Source organism: Panulirus ornatus, chromosome 22 (assembly GCF_036320965.1).
Source record: "Panulirus ornatus isolate Po-2019 chromosome 22, ASM3632096v1, whole genome shotgun sequence".
Lineage (NCBI taxonomy): Eukaryota > Metazoa > Arthropoda > Malacostraca > Decapoda > Palinuridae > Panulirus > Panulirus ornatus.
The window spans coordinates 18,745,308-18,765,450 of NC_092245.1; the positions used below are offsets into that span (position 1 = coordinate 18,745,308).

Sequence of the window (20,143 nt, forward strand, 5' to 3'; positions counted from 1 at the left end):
GTAATAAAATCTTAATTTATTGCTAATTAATGTGCTAATCTATGCTGGTATAAGAAAAAAAAATTATCTTAAGTTGGTTTTTGTCATAAAAGGAACAATGCCTGCACAAGGGTAACTCTCAGAATTTCACCCCAAGAAGTTGGATTTAATCCTACTGTTGACCATGAAGTAACATCAGGAACATATGGAGAAAGGTCATATCTGCTGACATTCATTCTTGAGATGTCATGTGTAATGCATTGAAACCACAGCTCCCCATCCACAACCAGGCCCCACAAACTTTTCCATGGTTTACACATGCCCTGTTCAGTCCACTGACAGCACATCGACCCCAGTATACCATGTCATCATATTCATTCTATCCTACGCACATCTTTCACCCTCAGACACCAATTGCTCAAAATCTTTTTCACACTATCCTTCCATTTCCAATTTGGGCTCCCAATTTTTCTTGTTCCCTCCACTTCTGACACATATCTTCTTTGACAACCTATATATATATTTTCATTCTCATACATGCTCGCCATTATAGACATATATATTTGCCATTTCCCGCACTAGTGAGGTAGCATTAAGAACAAAGGACTGAGCTTTAGAGGGAAAATCCTCACATGGCCCCCTTCTCTGTTCCTTCTTTTGCAAATGTAAAAATTTAGGGGAAGGATTTCCAGCCCACTGCACTCTCCCCTTTTAGCTGCCTTCTACAACACGCAAGGAATATGGTGATAGAATTCTTCCCCCCTATACCCAGGGATTTTATATATATTATACATTCGTTCACACTCAGTCTCTAGCTGTCATGTATAATGCATCGAAACCACAGCTCCCTTTCCACATCCAGGCCCCACAAAACTTTCCATGGTTTACCCATGGAGAGTTTTATAAGGGATAAATGTATTACAACCCTTGGCAACTTACTGTAGCAATGCCACTGGCTTGCCAAGTTTGAAACTACAACTGCCAGATCCCACATAGAATGGACTGACCTGTGAAAACTATTTTTCTTATGGAATAGTTTGATAAAACATGTCCACGGCACTTCTCTGAGAATTACCTCATTATAGCTTAGAATATAAGAAGAAATATGTTTAATGGTATCCCTGGGGATAGGGGAGAAAGAATACTTCCCACGTATTCCCTGCGTGTCGTAGAAGGCGACTAAAAGGGAAGGGAGCGGGGGGCTGGAAATCCCCCCCTCTCGTTTTTTTTTAATTTTCCAAAAGAAGGGACAGAGAAGGGGGCCAGGTGAGGATATTCCCTCAAAGGTCCAGTCCTCTGTTCTTAACACTACCTCACTAATGCGGGAAATGGCGAATAGTATATATATATATATATGTATATATATATATATATATATATATATATATATATATATATATATATATATGTTAGCGAGGTAGTGCAAGGAAACAGACAAAAGAATGGCCCAACCCATCCACATACACAGGTACATACATACATGTCCACACACGCAAATATACATACCTATACATCTCGGTTTAAAAAGCGAGATATACATAAGTATACTTATGTAAGTAGGAGAGATGGCCAGAGAGCGTTACTGGATTACGTGTTAATGGACAGGCGTGCGAAAGAGAGACTTTTGGATGTCAATGTGCTGAGAGGTGCAACTGGAGGGATGTCTGATCATTATCTTGTGGAGGCTAAGGTGAAGATTAGTATGGGTTTTCAGAAAAGAAGAGTGAGTGTTGGGGTGAAGAAGGTGGTGAGAGTAAGTGAGCTTGGGAAGGAGACCTGTGTGAAGAAGTATCAGGAGAGACTGTATACAGAATGGAAAAAGGTGAGAACAATGGAAGTAAGGGGAGTGGGGGAGGAATGGGATGTATTTAGGGAATCAGTGATGGATTGCGCAAAAGATGCTTGTGGCATGAGAAGAGTGGGAGGTGGGCTGTTTAGAAAGGGTAGTGAGTGGTGGGATGAAGAAGTAAGAGTATTAGTGAAAGAGAAGAGAGAGGCATTTGGACGATTTTTGCAGGGAAAAAATGCAATTGAGTGGGAGAAGTATAAAAGAAAGAGACAGGAGGTCAAGAGAAAGGTGCAAGAGGTGAAAAAAAGGGCAAATGAGAGTTGGGGTGAGAGACTATCAGTAAATTTTAGGGAGAATAAAAAGATGTTCTGGAAGGAGGTAAATAGGGTGCGTAAGACAAGGGAGCAAATGGGAACTTCAGTGAAGGGCGTAAATGGGGAGGTGATAACAAGTAGTGGTGATGTGAGAAGGAGATGGAATGAGTATTTTGAAGGTTTGTTGAATGTGTCTGATGACAGAGTGGCAGATATAGGGTGTTTGGGTCGAGGTGGTGTGCAAAGTGAGAGGGTTAGGGAAAATGATTTGGTAAACAGAGAAGAGGTAGTAAAAGCTTTGCAGAAGATGAAAGCCGGCAAGGCAGCAGGTTTGGATGGTATTGCAGTGGAATTTATTAAAAAAGGGGGTGACTGTATTGTTGACTGGTTGGTAAGGTTATTTAATGTATGTATGACTCATGGTGAGGTGCCTGAGGATTGGCGGAATGCGTGCATAGTGCCATTGTACAAAGGCAAAGGGGATAAGAGTGAGTGCTCAAATTACAGAGGTATAAGTTTGTTGAGTATTCCTGGTAAATTATATGGAAGGGTATTGATTGAGAGGGTGAAGGCATGTACAGAGCATCAGATTGGGGAAGAGCAGTGTGGTTTCAGAAGTGGTAGAGGATGTGTGGATCAGGTGTTTGCTTTGAAGAATGTATGTGAGAAATACTTAGAAAAGCAAATGGATTTGTATGTAGCATTTATGGATCTGGAGAAGGCATATGATAAGAGTTGATAGAGATGCTCTGTGGAAGGTATTAAGAATATATGGTGTGGGAGGCAAGTTGTTAGAAGCAGTGAAAAGTTTTTATCGAGGATGTAAGGCATGTGTACGTGTAGGAAGAGAGGAAAGTGATTGGTTCTCAGTGAATGTAGGTTTGCGGCAGGGGTGTGTGATGTCTCCATGGTTGTTTAATTTGTTTATGGATGGGGTTGTTAGGGAGGTAAATGCAAGAGTTTTGGAAAGAGGGGCAAGTATGAAGTCTGTTGGGGATGAGAGAGCTTGGGAAGTGAGTCAGTTGTTGTTCGCTGATGATACAGCGCTGGTGGCGGATTCATGTGAGAAACTGCAGAAGCTGGTGACGGAGTTTGGTAAAGTGTGTGGAAGAAGAAAGTTAAGAGTAAATGTGAATAAGAGCAAGGTTATTAGGTACAGTAGGGTTGAGGGTCAAGTCAATTGGGAGGTGAGTTTGAATGGTGAAAAACTGGAGGAAGTGAAGTGTTTTAGATATCTGGGAGTGGATCTGTCAGCGGATGGAACCATGGAAGCGGAAGTGGATCATAGGGTGGGGGAGGGGGCGAAAATTTTGGGAGCCTTGAAAAATGTGTGGAAGTCGAGAACATTATCCCGGAAAGCAAAAATGGGTATGTTTGAAGGAATAGTGGTTCCAACAATGTTGTATGGTTGCGAGGCGTGGGCTATGGATAGAGTTGTGCGCAGGAGGATGGATGTGCTGGAAATGAGATGTTTGAGGACAATGTGTGGTGTGAGGTGGTTTGATCGAGTAAGTAACGTAAGGGTAAGAGAGATGTGTGGAAATAAAAAGAGCGTGGTTGAGAGAGCAGAAGAGGGTGTTTTGAAATGGTTTGGGCACATGGAGAGAATGAGTGAGGAAAGATTGACCAAGAGGATATATGTGTCAGAGGTGGAGGGAACGAGGAGAAGAGGGAGACCAAATTGGAGGTGGAAAGATGGAGTGAAAAGGATTTTGTGTGATCGGGGCCTGAACATGCAGGAGGGTGAAAGGAGGGCAAGGAATAGAGTGAAGTGGAGCAATGTGGTATACAGGGGTTGACGTGCTGTCAGTGGATTGAATCAAGGCATGTGAAGCGTCCGGGGTAAACCATGGAAAGCTGTGTAGGTATGTATATTTGCGTGTGTGGGCGTGTGTGTGTACATGTGTATGGGGGGGGTTGGGCCATTTCTTTCGTCTGTTTCCTTGCGCTACCTCGCAGACGCGGGAGACAGCGACAAAGTATATAAAAAAAAAAAAAAAAAAAAAACATCTCGGTACATACATACACGTCCACACACGCAAATATACATACCTATACATCTCAACGTATACTTATATATACATACACAGACATATATATACATATACATATATATATATATATATATATATATATATATATATATATATATATATACTCAAATTACAGAGGTATAAGTTTGTTGAGTATTCCTGGTAAATTATATGGGAGGGTATTGATTGAGAGGGTGAAGGCATGTACAGAGCATCAGATTGGGGAAGAGCAGTGTGGTTTCAGAAGTGGTAGAGGATGTGTGGATCAGGTGTTTGCTTTGAAGAATGTATGTGAGAAATACTTAGAAAAGCAAATGGATTTGTATGTAGCATTTATGGATCTGGAGAAGGCATATGATAGAGTTGATAGAGATGCTCTGTGGAAGGTATTAAGAATATATGGTGTGGGAGGCAAGTTGTTAGAAGCAGTGAAAGGTTTTTATCGAGGATGTAAGGCATGTGTACGTGTAGGAAGAGAGGAAAGTGATTGGTTCACAGTGAATGTAGGTTTGCGGCAGGGGTGTGTGATGTCTCCATGGTTGTTTAATTTGTTTATGGATGGGGTTGTTAGGGAGGTAAATGCAAGAGTCTTGGAAAGAGGGGCAAGTATGAAGTCTGTTGGGGATGAGAGAGCTTGGGAAGTGAGTCAGTTGTTGTTCGCTGATGATACAGCGCTGGTGGCGGATTCATGTGAGAAACTGCAGAAGCTGGTGACGGAGTTTGTAAAGTGTGTGGAAGAAGAAAGTTAAGAGTAAATGTGAATAAGAGCAAGGTTATTAGGTACAGTAGGGTTGAGGGTCAAGTCATTTGGGAGGTGAGTTTGAATGGAGAAAAACTGGAGGAAGTGAAGTGTTTTAGATATCTGGGAGTGGATCTGTCAGCGGATGGAACCATGGAAGCGGAAGTGGATCATAGGGTGGGGGAGGGGGCGAAAATTTTGGGAGCCTTGAAAAATGTGTGGAAGTCGAGAACATTATCCCGGAAAGCAAAAATGGGTATGTTTGAAGGAATAGTGGTTCCAACAATGTTGTATGGTTGCGAGGCGTGGGCTATGGATAGAGTTGTTCGCAGGAGGATGGATGTGCTGGAAATGAGATGTTTGAGGACAATGTGTGGTGTGAGGTGGTTTGATCGAGTAAGTAACGTAAGGGTAAGAGAGATGTGTGGAAATAAAAAGAGCGTGGTTGAGAGAGCAGAAGAGGGTGTTTTGAAATGGTTTGGGCACATGGAGAGAATGAGTGAGGAAAGATTGACCAAGAGGATATATGTGTCGGAGGTGGAGGGGACGAGGAGAAGAGGGAGACCAAATTGGAGGTGGAAAGATGGAGTGAAAAGGATTTTGTGTGATCGGGGCCTGAACATGCAGGAGGGTGAAAGGAGGGCAAGGAATAGAGTGAATTGGAGCGATGTGGTATACAGGGGTTGACGTGCTGTCAGTGGATTGAATCAAGGCATGTGAAGCGTCCGGGGTAAACCATGGAAAGCTGTGTAGGTATGTATATTTGCGTGTGTGGACGTGTGTATGTACATGTGTATGGGGGGGGGGGGGGTTGGGCCATTTCTTTCGTCTATATATATATATATATATATATATATATATATATATATATATATATATATATATATACTCAAATTACAGAGGTATAAGTTTGTTGAGTATTCCTGGTAAATTATATGGGAGGGTATTGATTGAGAGGGTGAAGGCATGTACAGAGCATCAGATTGGGGAAGAGCAGTGTGGTTTCAGAAGTGGTAGAGGATGTGTGGATCAGGTGTTTGCTTTGAAGAATGTATGTGAGAAATACTTAGAAAAGCAAATGGATTTGTATGTAGCATTTATGGATCTGGAGAAGGCATATGATAGAGTTGATAGAGATGCTCTGTGGAAGGTATTAAGAATATATGGTGTGGGAGGCAAGTTGTTAGAAGCAGTGAAAGGTTTTTATCGAGGATGTAAGGCATGTGTACGTGTAGGAAGAGAGGAAAGTGATTGGTTCACAGTGAATGTAGGTTTGCGGCAGGGGTGTGTGATGTCTCCATGGTTGTTTAATTTGTTTATGGATGGGGTTGTTAGGGAGGTAAATGCAAGAGTCTTGGAAAGAGGGGCAAGTATGAAGTCTGTTGGGGATGAGAGAGCTTGGGAAGTGAGTCAGTTGTTGTTCGCTGATGATACAGCGCTGGTGGCGGATTCATGTGAGAAACTGCAGAAGCTGGTGACGGAGTTTGTAAAGTGTGTGGAAGAAGAAAGTTAAGAGTAAATGTGAATAAGAGCAAGGTTATTAGGTACAGTAGGGTTGAGGGTCAAGTCATTTGGGAGGTGAGTTTGAATGGAGAAAAACTGGAGGAAGTGAAGTGTTTTAGATATCTGGGAGTGGATCTGTCAGCGGATGGAACCATGGAAGCGGAAGTGGATCATAGGGTGGGGGAGGGGGCGAAAATTTTGGGAGCCTTGAAAAATGTGTGGAAGTCGAGAACATTATCCCGGAAAGCAAAAATGGGTATGTTTGAAGGAATAGTGGTTCCAACAATGTTGTATGGTTGCGAGGCGTGGGCTATGGATAGAGTTGTTCGCAGGAGGATGGATGTGCTGGAAATGAGATGTTTGAGGACAATGTGTGGTGTGAGGTGGTTTGATCGAGTAAGTAACGTAAGGGTAAGAGAGATGTGTGGAAATAAAAAGAGCGTGGTTGAGAGAGCAGAAGAGGGTGTTTTGAAATGGTTTGGGCACATGGAGAGAATGAGTGAGGAAAGATTGACCAAGAGGATATATGTGTCGGAGGTGGAGGGGACGAGGAGAAGAGGGAGACCAAATTGGAGGTGGAAAGATGGAGTGAAAAGGATTTTGTGTGATCGGGGCCTGAACATGCAGGAGGGTGAAAGGAGGGCAAGGAATAGAGTGAATTGGAGCGATGTGGTATACAGGGGTTGACGTGCTGTCAGTGGATTGAATCAAGGCATGTGAAGCGTCCGGGGTAAACCATGGAAAGCTGTGTAGGTATGTATATTTGCGTGTGTGGACGTGTGTATGTACATGTGTATGGGGGGGGGGGGTTGGGCCATTTCTTTCGTCTGTTTCCTTGCGCTACCTCGCAAACGCGGGAGACAGCGACGAGGTATAAAAAAAAAAAAAAAAAAATATATACATGTACATAATTCATACTGTCTGCCTTTATTCATTCCCATCGCCACCCCGCCACCCAAGAAATAACAACCCCCTCCCCCCGCATGTGTGTGAGGTAGCGCTAGGAAAAGACAACAAAGGCCACATTCGTTCACACTCAGTCTCTAGCTACATTCGTTCACACTCAGTCTCTAGCTGTCACGTATAATGCACCAAAACCACAGCTTTCTTTCCACATCCAGGCTCCACAGAACTTTCCATGGTTTACCCCAGATGCTTCACATGCCCTGGTTCAATCCATTGACAGCACATCGACCCCGGTATACCACATCGTTCCAATTCACTCTATTCCTTGCATGCCTTTCACTCTCCTGCATGTTCAGGCCCCAATCACTCAAAATCTTTTTCACTCCATCTTTCCACCTCCAATTTGGTCTCCCACTTCTCCTTGTTCCCTTCACCTCTTTGACACATATATCCTCTTTGTCAATCTTTCCTCTCATTCTCTCCATGTGACCAAACCATTTCAAAACACCCTCTTCTGCTCTCTCAACCACTCTTTTTATTACCACACATCTCTCTTACCCTATTATTACTTACTCGATCAAACCAGCTCTCACCACATATTGTCCTCAAACATCTCATTTCCAGCACATCCGCCCTCCTCCGCACAACTCTATCTATAGCCCCATGCCTCGCAACCATATAACAATGTTGGAACCACTATTCCTTCAAACATACCCATTTTTGCTTTCCGAAATAATGTTCTCGACTTCCACACATTCTTCAACGCTCCCAGTACTTTTGCCCACTCCCCCACCCTATGATCCACTTCCGCTTTCCATGGTTCCATCTGCTGCCAGATCCACTCCCAGATACCTAAAACACTTTACTTCCTCCAGTTTTTCTCCATTCAAACTTACCTCGCAATTGACTTGTCCCTCAACCCTACTGTACCTAATAACCTTGCTCTTATTCACATTTACTTTCAGCTTTCTTCTTTCACACGCTTTACCAAACTCAGTCACCAGCTTCTGCAGTTTCTCACACGAATCTGCCACCAGCGCTGTATCATCAGCGAACAACAACTAACTCACTTCCCAAGCTCTCTCAACCACAACAGACTGCATACTTGCCCCTCCTTCCAAAACTCTTGCATTCACCTCCCTAACAACCCCATCCATAAACAAATTAAACAACCATGGAGACATCACACATCCCTGCCACAAACCAACATTCACTGAGAACCAATCCCTTTCCTCTCTTACTACACGTACACATGCCTTACATCCTCAATAAAAACTTTTCATGGCTTCTAACAACTTGCCTACCCCACCATAAATTCTTATTACCTTCCAGAGAGAATCTCTATCAACTCTATCATATGCCTTCTCCAGATCCATAAATGCTACATATAAATCCATTTGCTTTTCTAAGTATTTCTCACATACATTCTTTAAAGCAAACACCTGATCCACACATCCTCTACCACTTCTGAAACCACACTGCTCTTCCCCAATCTGATGCTCTGTACATGCCTTCACCCTCTCAATCAATACCCTTCCATATAATTTCCCAGGAATACTCAACAAACTTACACCTCTGTAATTTGAGCACTCACTTTTATCACCTCTGCCTTTGTACAATGGCACTATGCAAGCATTCTGCCAATCCTCAGGCATCTCACCATGAGTTATACATACATTAAATAACCTCACCAATCAGTCAACAATACAGTCACCCCCTTTTTTTACTAAATCCCCCTGCAATACCATCCAAACCCGCTGCCTTGCCGGCTTTCATCTTCCGCAAAGCTTTTACTACCTCTTCTCTGTTTACCAAATCATTCTCCCTAACCCTCTCACTTTGCACACCACCTCGACCAAAACACCCTATATCTGCCACTCTATCATCAACTACCTCTTCTCTGTTTACCAAATCAATCTCCCTAACCTTCTCACTTTGCACACCACCTCGACCAAAACACCCTATATCTGCCACTCTTATCATCAAACACATTCAACAAACCTTCAAAATACTCATTCCATCTCCTTCTCACATCACCACTACTTGTTATCACCTCCCCATTAGCCCCCTCCACTGAAGTTGCCATTTGTTCCCTTGTCTTACGCACTTTATGTACCTTCTTCCAAAAGATCTTTTAATTCTCCCTAAAATTTAACGATACTCTCTTACCCTAATTCTCATTTGCCCTCTTTTTTGCCTCTTGCACCTTTCTCTTGACCTCCTGCCTCTTTCTTTAATACATTTACCAGTAATTTGCATTATTTTCCTGCAAAAATCGTCCAAATGCCTCTCTCTTCTCTTTCACTAATTATCTTACTTCTTCATCCCACCACTCACTACCCTTTCTAATCTGCCCACCTCCCACGCTTCTCATGCCACAAGCATCCCTTGCACAAGCCATCACTGCTTCCCTAAATACATCCCATTCCTCCCCTACTCCTCTTACGTCCTTTGTTCTCATCTTTTTCCATTCTGTACTCAGTCTCTCCTGGTACTTCCTCACACAAGTCTCCTTCCCAAGCTCACTTACTCTCACCACTCTCTTCACCCCAACATTCTCTCTTCTTTTCTGAAAACCTCTACAAATCTTTACCTTCACCTCCTCAAGATAATGATTAGACATCCCTCCAGTTGCATATATATACATGAACAAAGTGCATATGAACGCACATCTTCATTGAACATACAAACCTCCAACAGCCAGGATCGAACCCAGGGACCCCTGTGCAACAGGTGGGAGCGCTACCGCTAGCCTATGATCGCCCCTAGTAGGGAAATGACTATTCGAATATTATGTACTCGAATACCCTTCGTCTCACGTTGGTGAATAACGGGGCTCCACTGGTCATTTTCCATCAGGCTCACACAGCCAGCAGATAGCATTTTACCGAACCTAACTGTACAACGCGGAGGTATATGAATGCGAACAAAGTGCATATGTACACACACCTTCATAGAACATACAAACCTCCAACAGCCAGGATTGAACCCAGGACCCCTGTGCAACAGGTGCTAAGGTAGATGCCACCTCACTAATATTATGTGCTTTCATATAAAGTCTGGCTTGAGCTAGCAAGGCTATATTCCTCCTTGGAAATAACAGGTGAACTCCTAAATATTAGAAATTTAACTGGCATAGGGCATACTGCTCTGTGAAACTTTCCAAAAGTGAATGAAATGGGAGCATTTTTAAAATTTACAGGTAAAATTTTCCACCAAAAACTTGTGTAATGGGTAAGCAAGGAAATGGAATGTCACTGTATGAAAAGAGAATTAAAAGGAAAGGGTGACCCATACAAAAGGATTTTTGTACTTGGATTAAAAGATGAAAAAATCAGTGTACCAAGTAATAATCGGGTATATCAAAAACAATTATCAAAAACAATTCACATATCAGGAAGCTAAGAATGTTTTGTGGTATACAAAAACATCTGATCTTGTGTAACCCTATTATTCAACATTGGATTTTACTGTCTAAACTCTATGAACTTCTGAGTTCAAATTGTGGGTCTTATTTTCTAAAACCTATTAACTTATGAATTCAGATTTTAAAAATTCTCTTAAATACTTACTTTAATTCACGATCTTCTTCCCCAAACGAATCTAGATGAATACAGCCCCATAAACAGACTCGTGGGCCTCGAATCACAATCACTGTTGAAGCATTCACAACAAGGAAGATGGCTGTGCCAGCACCACAGTCAATAGCATGTTGAACGCATTCACACACTTCCTGCTGCTTGCAACATGGTTCTCTTAAGCATACAATTGTGCCACACAGAAGACACACACTTGGGTCCTTTGGGATGCTATTGCACTGTGAACACTGTCGTCTGTGATAGTACTGTAAGAGAAGACACTATGATAGTAATAATACAGAAATTAACTAATTAACAAATCAAGCTCAATGACTTTACTTTAAGAGCATAACAGCTGTAATGGTACAACTATAAAGATAATGAATTAGCAGTGGCCACAAAAATTTCGATTTTCAGAGCAGCATAAGTTCTAACAAATTTATGATAGACATGTACTGTACCAAAAAATTTTGATATTCCTTCAATTTCTTAAGCAATTACTATAGAAAATATAGTAATTGACTGTGTGCATCAGCAGTCATGAGTGTTGCAAATACAAACTTTAGGTAAATTTTTTTTTTTTTTTTTTTTTTTTTTTTTTTTTTGCTTTGTCGCTGTCTCCCACATTTGCGAGGTAGCGCAAGGAAACAGACGAAAGAAATGGCCCAACCCACCCCCATACACATGTATATACATACATCCACACATGCAAATATACATACCTACACAGCTTTCCATGGTTTACCCCAGACGCTTCACATGCCCTGATTCAATCCACTGACAGCACGTCAACCCCGGTATACCACATCGATCCAATTCACTCTATTCCTTGCCCTCCTTTCACCCTCCTGCATGTTCAGGCCCCAATCACACAAAATCTTTTTCACTCCATCTTTCCACCTCTAATTTGGTCTCCCACTTCTCCTCGTTCCCTCCACCTCCGACACATATATCCTCACTCATTCTCTCCATGTGCCCAGACCATTTCAAACCACCCTCTTCTGCTCTCTCAACCACGCTCTTTTTATTTCCACACATCTCTCTTACCCTTACGTTATTTACTCGAACAAACCACCTCACACCACACACTGTCCTCAAACATCTCATTTCCAGCACATCCATCCTCCTGCGCACATCTCTATCCATAGCCCACGCCTCGCAACCATACAACATTGTTGGAACCACTATTCCTTCAAACATACCCATTTTTGCTTTCCAAGATAATGTTCTCGACTTCCACACATTCTTTAAGGCTCCCAGGATTTTCGCCCCCTCCCCCACCCTATGATCCACTTCCGCTTCCATGCTTCCATCCGCTGCCAGATCCACTCCCAGATATCTAAAACACTTTACTTCCTCCAGTTTTTCTCCATTCAAACTTACCTCCCAATTGACTTGACCCTCAACCCTACTGTACCTAATAACCTTGCTCTTATTCACATTTACTCTTAACTTCCTTCTTTCACACACTTTACCAAACTCAGTCACCAGCTTCTGCAGTTTCTCACATGAATCAGCCACCAGCGCTGTATCATCAGCGAACAACAACTGTCTCACTTCCCAAGCTCTCTCATCCCAACAGACTTCATACTTGCCCCTCTTTCCAAAACCCTTGCATTCACCTCCCTAACAACCCCATCCATAAACAAATTAAACAACCATGGAGACATCACACACCCCTGCCACAAACCTACATTCACTGAGAACCAATCACTTTCCTCTCTTCCTACACGTACACATGCCTTACATCCTCGATAAAAACTTTTCACTGCTTCTAACAACTTGCCTCCCACACCATATATTCTTAATACCTTCCACAGAGCATCTCTATCAACTCTTATCATATGCCTTCTCCAGATCCATAAATGCTACATACAAATCCATTTGCTTTTCTAAGTATTACTCACATACATTCTTCAAAGCAAACACCTGATCCACACATCCTCTACCACTTCTGAAACCACACTGCTCTTCCCCAATCTGATGCTCTGTACATGTACATGTTCATAAATATATTAGAGTAGAGTACAAATGAGCATCAGCAAACTGTTTCTAGGAGAGAAGCTGCATGCATGCATGCGTATAACTATTATTATTATTATACTTAGTCGCTGTCTCCCGCGTTAGCGAGGTAGCGCAAGGAAAGACGAAAGAATGGCCTAACCCAACCACATACACATGTATATACATAAATGCCCACACACGCACATATACATACCTATACATTTCAACATATACATACATATACATACACAGACATAAACAAATATACACTTGTACATATTCATACCTGCTGCCTTCATCCATTCCCGTCGCCACCCCGCCACACATGAAAAACAGCACCCCCTCCCCCCACGCATGCGAGGTAGTGCTAGGGAAAGACAACAAAGGCCACATTCATTCACTTTCAGTCTCCAGCTGTCATATGTAATGCACCAAAACCACAGGTCCCTTTCCACATCCAGGCCCCACAAAACTTTCAATGGTTTACCCCAGACGCTTCACATGCCCTGGTTCAATCCAATGACAGCACGTCAACCCCGGGATACCACATCGTTCCAATTCACTCTATTCCTTGCACACCCCTCACCCTCCCATGTGTTCAGGCCCCAATCTCTCAAAATCCTTTTCCCTCCATCCTTCCACCTCCAATTTGGCCTCCCACCTCTCCTCGTTCCCTCCACCTCTGACACACATATCCTCTTTGTCAATCTTTCTGCACTCATTCTCTCCACGTGACCAAACTACTTCAATACACCCTCTTCTGCTCTCTCAACCACACTCTCCCCATTACCACACACCTCTCCCACCCCCTCACCACTCACTCGACCAAACCACCACACACCACACTTTGCCCTCAAACACCTCATTTCCAACACATCCATCCTCCTCCGCACAACCCCATCTATAGCCCATATCTCGCAACCACACAACATTGCTGGAACCACTTTTCCCCCAAACATACCCCATTCTTCAATGATCCCAATACCTTCACCCCTTCCCCCACCCTGTGACTCGCTTCAGCTTCCATGATTCCATTCGCTGCCAAATCCACTCCCAGATATCCAAAACACTTCACCTCCTCCAGCTTTTCTCCATTCAAACCCACCTCCCAATCAACTTGTCCCCCAACCCTACTGAACCTAACTACCCCACTCCCAGCTTTCCTCTCTTACACACTTTACCAAACTCAGTCACCAACTTCTGCAGTTTCTCACCTGAATCAGGAAACTAGCGCTGTATCATCAGTGAACGACAACTGACTCACTTCCCAAGCCCTCTCATCCACAACAGACTGCATACTTGCCCCTCTCTCCAAAACTCTTGCACTCACCTCCCTAACAACCACATCCATAAACAAATTAAAACAACCAAAGACATCACGCACCCCTGCCGCAAACCGACATTCACTGGGAACCAGTCACTTTCCTCTCTTCCTACCTGTACAAATGCCTTATATCATTGATAAAAACTTTTCACGGCTTCTGTCAACTTACCTCCCACACCAAATACTCTTAATACCTTCCACAAAGCATCTCTATCAACTCTTATCATATGCCTTATCCAGATCCATAAATGCCACAAACAAATCCATCTGTTTTTCTAAGTATTTCTCACATACATTCTTCAAAGCACATACCTGATCCACACATCCTCTACCACTTCTGAAACCACACTGCTCTTCCCCAGTCTCATGCTCCGTACATGCCTTTACCCTCACAATCAATATCCTCACATATAATTTCCCAGGAACACTCAACAAACTTATACCTCTGTAATTTGAACACTCACCTTTATCCCCTCTGCCTTTGTACAAACAAACAAAGGCACTATGCATGCATTCTGCCAATCCTCAGGCACTTCACCATGAACCATACATACATTGAATATCCTTACCAACCAGTCAACAACACAGTCACCCCTTTTTGAATAAATTCCACTGCTATACCATCCAAACCCGCCACATTGCCGGCTTTCATCTTCCGCAAAGCTTTCACTACCTCTTCTCTGTTTACCAAACCATTTTCCCAGACCCTCTCACTTTGCACACCACCTTGACCAAAGCACCCTATATCTGCAACTGTATCATCAAACACATTCAACAAACCTTCAAAATACTCACTCCATCTCCTCACTTCACCACTACTTGTTATTACCTCCCCATTTGCCCCTTTCACCGATGTTCCCATTTGTTCTCTTGTCTTGTGCACTTTATTTACCTCCTTCCAAAACATCTTGTTATTGTCCCTAAAATTTAATGATCCTCTTTCACCCCAACTCTCATTTGCCCTCTTTTTCACCTCTTGCACCTTTCTCTTGACCTCCTGCCTCTTTCTTTTATACATCTCCCAGTCATTCGCTCTACTTCCCTTCAAAAATCACCCCAACGCCTCTCTCTTCTCTTTCACTAACAATCTTACTTCTTCAAACTACCACTCACTACCCTTTCTAATCTGCCCACCTCCCACCTTTCTCATGCAACAAGCATCTTTTGTGCAAGCCATCACTGCTTCCCTAAATACATCCCATTCCTTCCCCCACTCCCTTACATCATTTGCTCTCACTTTTTTCCATTCTGCACTCAATCTCTCCTGGTACTTCCTCACACAAGTCTCTTTTCCAAGCTCACTCTTCACCCCAACATTCTCTCCTTTTTAAGAAAACCTCTACAAATCTTCACCTCTGTCTCCACAAGATAATGATAAGACATCCCTCCAGTTGCCCCTCTCAGCACATTAACATCCAAAAGTCTAACTTTCACGCACCTATCAATTAACACGTAATCCAAAAACACTCTCTGGCCATCTCTGCTACTTACATACGTTTTTTCTTTCATACTATTTGCCATTTCCCGCATTAGCGAGGTAGCGTTAAGAACAAAAGACTGGGCCTTTGAGGGAGAATCCTCACCTGGCCCCTTTCTCTGTTCCTTCTTTTTTGGAAAAAAAAAAAAAAAACTTACGTGCATATACTTATTAAACCAGGTATTCCCAGTCACCAGTCCTTTTTCAGCACACAAATCTACAAGCTGTTTACTATTTCCATTTAAAACACTGAACACCCCATGTACACCAATTATACCCTCAACTGCCACATTATTCACCTTTGCATTCAAATCATCCATCACTATAAGCTGGTCTTGTGCATCAAAGTTGCTAACACACTCACTCAGCTGTATCCAAAACTCTTTCCTCTCATGATTTTTCTTCTCATGACCAGGTGCATAGGCACCAATAATCATCGATCTCTCCATCCACCCACATCAATCTAGAATTTACATTCTTACACTCTATCACATACTCCCACAACTCCTGCTTCAAGTCATATCTATCACATACTCCCACAACTCCTGCTTCAGTCGTAGTGCCACTCCTTCCTTTGCTCTTGTCCTCTCACTAACCCCTGACTACTCCAAAGACATTCCCAAACTACTCTTCTTCTTTACCCTTAAGCTTCATTTCACTCAGAGCCAAAACATCCAGGTTCCTTTCCTGAAACATACTACCTATCTCTCCTTTTTTCTCATCTTGGTTACATCCACACACATTTAAACACCCATAATTTACCCTCACCACAGATAAGCCTCATATAATTCCTTTTCTTTTTTTCTTTTAAACTTCGCCATTTCCCGCATTAGCGAGGTAGCGTTAAGATCAGAGGACTGGGCCTTTTTTGGAATATCCTCACCTGGCACCCTCTGTTCCTTCTTTTGGAAAATTAAAAAAAAAAAAAATGAGAGGGGAGGATTTCCAGCCCCCCGCTCCCTCCCCTTTTAGTCGCCTTCTACTACACACAGGGAATACGTGGGAAGTATTCTTAATCCCCTATCCCCAGGGATAAAATTCCTACATTTGTAAATTACTATAATCCCTGAAGTTCAAGTGCTTTGTGTACAGAAATCTGATGTCAATTACTGTTTTCAATATTTTCAGCAGGTTACCCTACTCTGGTAAGTGGATACACTACAAAAGAGATGTCAAATATGGAGATACCAACTATGATACAGGTGCACTGCTAATGATCTACTGTAACTACTCATTTTCTCTAAAAAGCCACTTTTACATTTTAACACTCCAATGCTCTGGATCATGTTTCAGGGGGTATCAATTAGAGATAATCCTAGTCAAGGTGAAAGTACATTTAAAAGTAACTTTACCTGGAATATGGCATCATATGAATGAGGTAAACGAAGGAGGCGTGGTCGTGAGAAATGAACTGTGGTAAGAAGAAATGATGCAGCAACTTGAGCCTGTGAGGCAAATGCAGCTACTTCACTGCACCATACTCTTGCGCCACCTGCAAGGTCACCCAAACGTGTTTCTACGGGACTTGATACCTCACTTGCATGGTATGTTCCACACATATTGCCTGGAAAAAAAATGAAATACATAAATAATGAAACTCAGCTTTCAAAATTAAAAAGATTTAGTGTTACAAATAGTGACACAAATATAGGAAACACAAATACTAATACTAAGGGCTTCTGGGGGAAATAGGGACTTTCAAAATCCCCACAACTAATTTTTCACTTACATAATCACATTGTTTTCCTACTCAATTAATATCCTTTTACAGTACCTGTTTTCTGATTGCATGACAAAAGCACTCCAGGAACAAAGCTAATACATCACAAGTCTAAACTCCTCTTGGGGGCTGAAGGTGGCATTGTGGTAAACAACCTTTCTATCTACCTATGTTTCTGATGTCTTTTCCCTCCGGGAACCCCCATTGCAGAAGTAGCCACAAGAAAAGAGTCACCACTTATCTCTGTCTTTATATGATGCCCTCGCATACACCATTCCATGCAATCTTCCTCCATTTCTCTTCCACTTTATTTTCTCCATGTCACAGGTGGTCTTCCTCTCACCAACTGCTTTATTCATATTATCATACACTCTCCTTGTAAACCTTACATCTTGCTTTCTTCCCACATACCCAAACGACCTCAAAGTATTCTGTCTCACCCACCCTAGTGCTCCACAATTCATTCCCTTTGCAATACCAAATCTCTCATACACCCCCTCATTATTTTCTTTATTCTATCTAGTCATACCATATACTCCTCTCAAAAACTCATTTCTAAAAACATATGGTTAAACAAATAATTAATGCTATGGTAATAGAGTTGGGGATAAATCTGGAAGGACCACCACTGCCTCCTTCTACCTTCCATAACTATCCAAAGCGGAGGTGGAAAACATAAAAGTAAAGAGGAGACATGATAATGGAAACTAAATAAACCTCTACAATTTCTAAGGTAACATAGATTGGGAAAAGGAGTTCAAGTACCCATGAACCTGGGCATGAAATTTTGTGAAAAAGTAGAAACATGGGAAACTCAAGCCTCAAATATAAAGGAAATTGTAAGAAAGAGGAAAAAGTGATGTAATATAAGAAGTCACAAAGCAAAGGCGCTTAAAGAGTTGCAGTGATGAAGATAGATGGTACTCCAGCCAGCCAGCATTTGCAAGTATTACAAGGATTAAGATAACTACAAAAAAAATACTAACAGAATTTTGGGAACTTGGAGGAAGTACAAAGTTTTAGATACCTGGGAGTGTATATGGCAACAAGTGAAACCATGGATGAAGGTCTGAGGAAAAAAAAAATCCCAGCCCAATATGTGTAAGACAACCCATAATGAGAATAAAACTGACTGGAAAAGTAAACATGTTATGCTTATGACATACTTCAAACACAACCTTTAAATGCCATTAAACGTTTAGATATTTCACAGATAAAGGCACAATCGATCAAGGTTTAAGAAAATATAACTTCTCACCCATGATTGCCGAGTTAACAACAGAGCACATATCCCACACTCCAAGATACTGTTCAAGAGCTCCACATTCTGCAATGGGGTCAGCAATCACTGGTGAATGTTCTTCCATGAGATGTGCTTTCAGAAGAGCAGCAATTCTTAAAAACATAAGACACGTTTCTCGAACCTGAGGACATATAAACAACAGTGAAATAATACCTCAAGTTACTCTGAAAATATCCATAATTAATATTCCACGGTTTTTCATTCTGACTAAAAATTAATTTACAAGTTTTTTTCTTCTTGTTCCTTTAACTGAAGATACATGATTTTCTTGATATTCATATGCTGTTTCCTGTGTTAGTGAACTAAAAATCAATCTATTACAAGTTCTTTTTCTTCTTGTCCCTTTAACTTAGATACATGATTTTCTTGATTTTTATTCAGTGTTTCCTGTGTTAGTGAGGTAGTCCCAGGAACAAACATACAATGGCCGCATTTGTTCACATCCATTTTCTAGTTGTCATATAAAGTGTACCAAAATCCATATCCAAGCCCCACCCACACACCTTTCCATGGTTTTCCCTGACAGCTTCATATGTATGTTGCCCCTTGTACACCACATCACTCCAATTCTCTCCATCCCATGCAAGCTTCTCACCCTTGTGGATGTTCAGGCTCCAGAAACTCTCTCTCCCTTCCCCTTGCCACCTCCATTTCTGACATCTATATCCAGTTAGTCAAGTCTCTTCACTCATCCTCTCCTTACATCTGAAATATTTCAAGCTAACCTGTTCAGCTCTTTCATCCCTTAATTACTCTCTTCACTCATCCTCTATAAACATCCAAAACATTTCAAAAAAAATCCTATTAAGCTTTCTCAATCATAATTTACTTCCTACCACCACACCTCTATCTTACACTGGCAGTCCTTACATGACCAACACCACATCACACATTATCCTCAGCAATTTTATTTAAAACACATTCACCCTCTTCCATTTTTTTGCATGTAAGACCCAAGACCACACCCATAAAACAATGCTGGAACTACCATACCATCAAACATACCCATCTTTGCCCTAACAAATAGAGACCTCTTCCTCTATCATTTTGATTTGATACTCATTCCAAACTTTTTTCTCTCCTCCAACATCTTAAATCTAAATTCTACTATGCTGTAATTACCTATTTGCCAGCACAAGGAGAGAATTTCACATTAATGGGGCCCCACCTCTTGAACATTTTCAACTGTAGTTGACAGCTGCCAATAATGCATTCTTAAGTTGCCTCCACATCACCTCAACCTCATCATAAATCATTTTGAATTATCTCAGATTTCATTAAACTTCTCCTAGAGGTTAAATTTCGTTATTTCCAACTCTCAACTCTGTACTTTCGTCCTCTTATTTTTTTTTAATTCACATTTCCAGTCCTATACCCTCTTAAAATACACAATTACCCAACATTTCACCAACCATGAGATCAGGAAAACAACCTTATAAACGTCTTTGACATGGCACATCACATAAACTATTGT

The 20,143-nt window shown here is 41.8% G+C and overlaps 2 protein-coding genes across 6 annotated transcripts in view; one reads left to right on the forward strand and one right to left on the reverse strand.

The window, feature by feature from the left end:
- The window catches only part of Polr3B (RNA polymerase III subunit RpIII128), a 79,161-nt gene that overhangs the window by 57,962 nt on the left and 1,056 nt on the right, over positions 1–20,143 (forward strand). The gene's annotated exons all lie outside the window — the stretch shown is intronic.
- Ubr3 (Ubr3 ubiquitin ligase) overlaps positions 1–20,143 on the reverse strand; it is a 169,377-nt gene that overhangs the window by 11,163 nt on the left and 138,071 nt on the right. For all 5 annotated transcript variants that reach the window (XM_071676245.1, XM_071676244.1, XM_071676241.1 and 2 more), the window contains 3 exons: positions 18,625–18,790; positions 16,999–17,210; positions 10,836–11,107 (listed from right to left, as the gene is read on the reverse strand). In XM_071676245.1, coding sequence (XP_071532346.1) covers positions 10,836–11,107; positions 16,999–17,210; positions 18,625–18,790 — 650 coding nt within the window. The remainder of the gene's footprint in view (positions 1–10,835; positions 11,108–16,998; positions 17,211–18,624; positions 18,791–20,143) is intronic.